This window comes from Caenorhabditis briggsae (genome assembly GCF_000004555.2).
Source record: "Caenorhabditis briggsae AF16 supercontig from assembly CB4, cb25.NA_389, whole genome shotgun sequence".
Taxonomy (NCBI): domain Eukaryota; kingdom Metazoa; phylum Nematoda; class Chromadorea; order Rhabditida; family Rhabditidae; genus Caenorhabditis; species Caenorhabditis briggsae.
The window spans coordinates 1-2,326 of NW_025543188.1; the positions used below are offsets into that span (position 1 = coordinate 1).

General features: G+C 33.5%; 1 protein-coding gene across 1 annotated transcript; it reads left to right on the forward strand.

Annotated features, from left to right (window-relative positions):
* Positions 1–1,432: 1,432 nt before the first annotated feature.
* Positions 1,433–1,734, forward strand: CBG25072 (the record flags this gene model as incomplete). The annotated part of the gene is made up of 2 exons (XM_002648643.1): positions 1,433–1,600; positions 1,651–1,734. Coding segments are annotated over 2 exons (252 nt in total), but the record flags the coding sequence as incomplete, so codon positions are not given.
* Positions 1,735–2,326: the final 592 nt, after the last annotated feature.

Consider the following 2,326-nt stretch of genomic DNA (forward strand, 5'->3'; position numbering starts at 1 on the left):
CTGAGATTCTGAGATTCTGAGATTCTGAGATTCTGAGATTCTGAGATTCTGAGATTCTGAGATTCTGAGATTCTGAAATTCTGAAATTCTGAGATTCCGAGATTCTGAGATTCTGAGATTCTGAGATTCTGAGATTCTGAAATTCTGAGATTTTGAGATTCTGAGATTCTGAGATTCTGAGATTCTGAGATTCTGAAATTCTGAGATTCTGAGATTTTGAGATTCTGAAATTCTGAGATTCTGAAATTCTGAGATTCTGAAATTCTGAAATTCTGAAATTCTGAGATTCTGGAATTCTGAGATTCTGAGATTCTGAGATTCTGAGATTCTGAAATTCTGAGATTCTGAAATTCTGAGATTCTGAGATTCTGAAATTCTGAGATTTTGAGATTCTGAGATTCTGAGATTCCGAGATTCTGAGATTCTGAGATTCTGAGTTTCTGAGATTTTGAGATTCTGAAATTCTGAGATTCTGAAATTCTGAGATTCTGAAATTCTGAGATTCTGAAATTCTGAGATTCTGAAATTCTGAGATTCTGAGATTCTCAGATTCTCACAATTAACAGATTTTTAAAATTTTTAGTTTTCTGATTTTCTGATTGTTTAACGTCTTCCAGATTTAAATATTTTTCAGGTTTTCAAATCTTCAGATAGCTTACCTGCTTTATAAGCCATCACCAATTTTCGATGTTTGACAAAAACGAAACTAGACAAATTAGCCGCCAAACTAGTAACTATGGTAACTATCATAAATGGAATTAAAATTGAGTAAATTTCCCAAACTGGCATTCCAGAAGTCAGTAAAAAATAATCCGTCGAGTTCTGATATGAGAATTTGGAATCATAATTCAGAGCAACTTTTGTGCTCAAAAATGGAAGAAAGATGAGGAAAATAACTAATAGCCAACTGTATTTCTTCCAGATCTGAAAAATCCAAAAATTCAAAAAAAAAATTGTTTTTTGAAAATTTTCAAAAATAATTATCTTTTTTTTCTAGATTTTTAATGATTTTTGAAAAGGATGTTTCGAAAAATTGAAAATTTCCAAAAACAAAATTAACTCACTGGTTCAAAAAATGTGAAATTCAAAAGTACAGTAAGACGGTTCAGAGTGATAATTGTGGTCATTCCGTATTGCATAAATGCCATTTGATAGCCAGTTGAAAATATAAAAGCCATTGGAAGATATTTGTCTGAAAAAGTTTTTTTTCGGATTTCAGAGTCTTCAGAATATCAGCATTGCTGGAAATTCAGTTTCAAGAAATCTTGAAATGCTGAAATTCAAAAAATCTGAAGTTTCTAAAAACTAGAAGTTTCAGAAAATCTGAAACTCCAAAAAATCTGAAACTCCAAAAAATCTGAAATTTTGAAAATTGAAATTTTGAATTCTCAAATTCTTGAACTGTTTTTTTCCAGAATCCAATTTCCTCGAAATCACCTCAATCACTTTGATTATCCAAGTGATTGGGAATTTTCTAAGCATCGGAATGCTCACTTTCGAGCATTCCGATTATCTACCGTATCTTTCAATTATTCGCCCATTTGTTAGTGATGGTTTGACACTTGTTCAACCTTGGTTACTGTACTTTTTCAGCTCTCCGGTAATGATTTTTTTTCATTTCAGTTTCTTCGAAAAAAAGTACGTTTTCAGATGCGCAAAAAACTACAACAAATGTTCAAGAGGAGTTCTCCTGCTACCGTGGCTACTGTAGTTTTCAAAAGTCGATCTGTATAAATTAATTTGTTCTGTTTTTCGTTTTTAAATCATTAAATAAACTATATTTCCTAAGTTCCTTTTTTAAGTTAAGTTCCTTTGTTTCCTTTTTTTAACTATATTTCCTATTTAAGTCTGTTCAGAAACCAACTCTCTAGCTCATCTAGAAGCTGAAATACAGCGTTTCAAAGTTTAGGAGGCGAGAGACGCAGAAAACGAGAAACTCTAGCTTCAGATGCAGGCGTTAGAGGTGTCTCGTTGTCTGCGTCTCTTCAAAACTTCATCTCAACAGCGAGCTGAAATCCGAAGCGAGCAGGAAGAATTTGAGCCCGTGAGATGCTCCATCCAAGGTGACACCTCTTACAAACAGTACGAACATTATAAAGTACGGTAGGATTACTGTAACATATGCCAGTTTTCCCACGAATTTCATTCCTTTCGTGATACAGAGTACGGTAATCATCCATCCGATAGCCATCGCGACGAAAATCGGCCAATTCAGAGTGTTGACATCGAGAAGGCCTTTGGAGGGACGGATTATGAAGTTTCTGGAATTCAAAAATTCCCAAAAAATCTCGGTTTTGACCACATTTTTAATTCAAAAAGTGCTTTC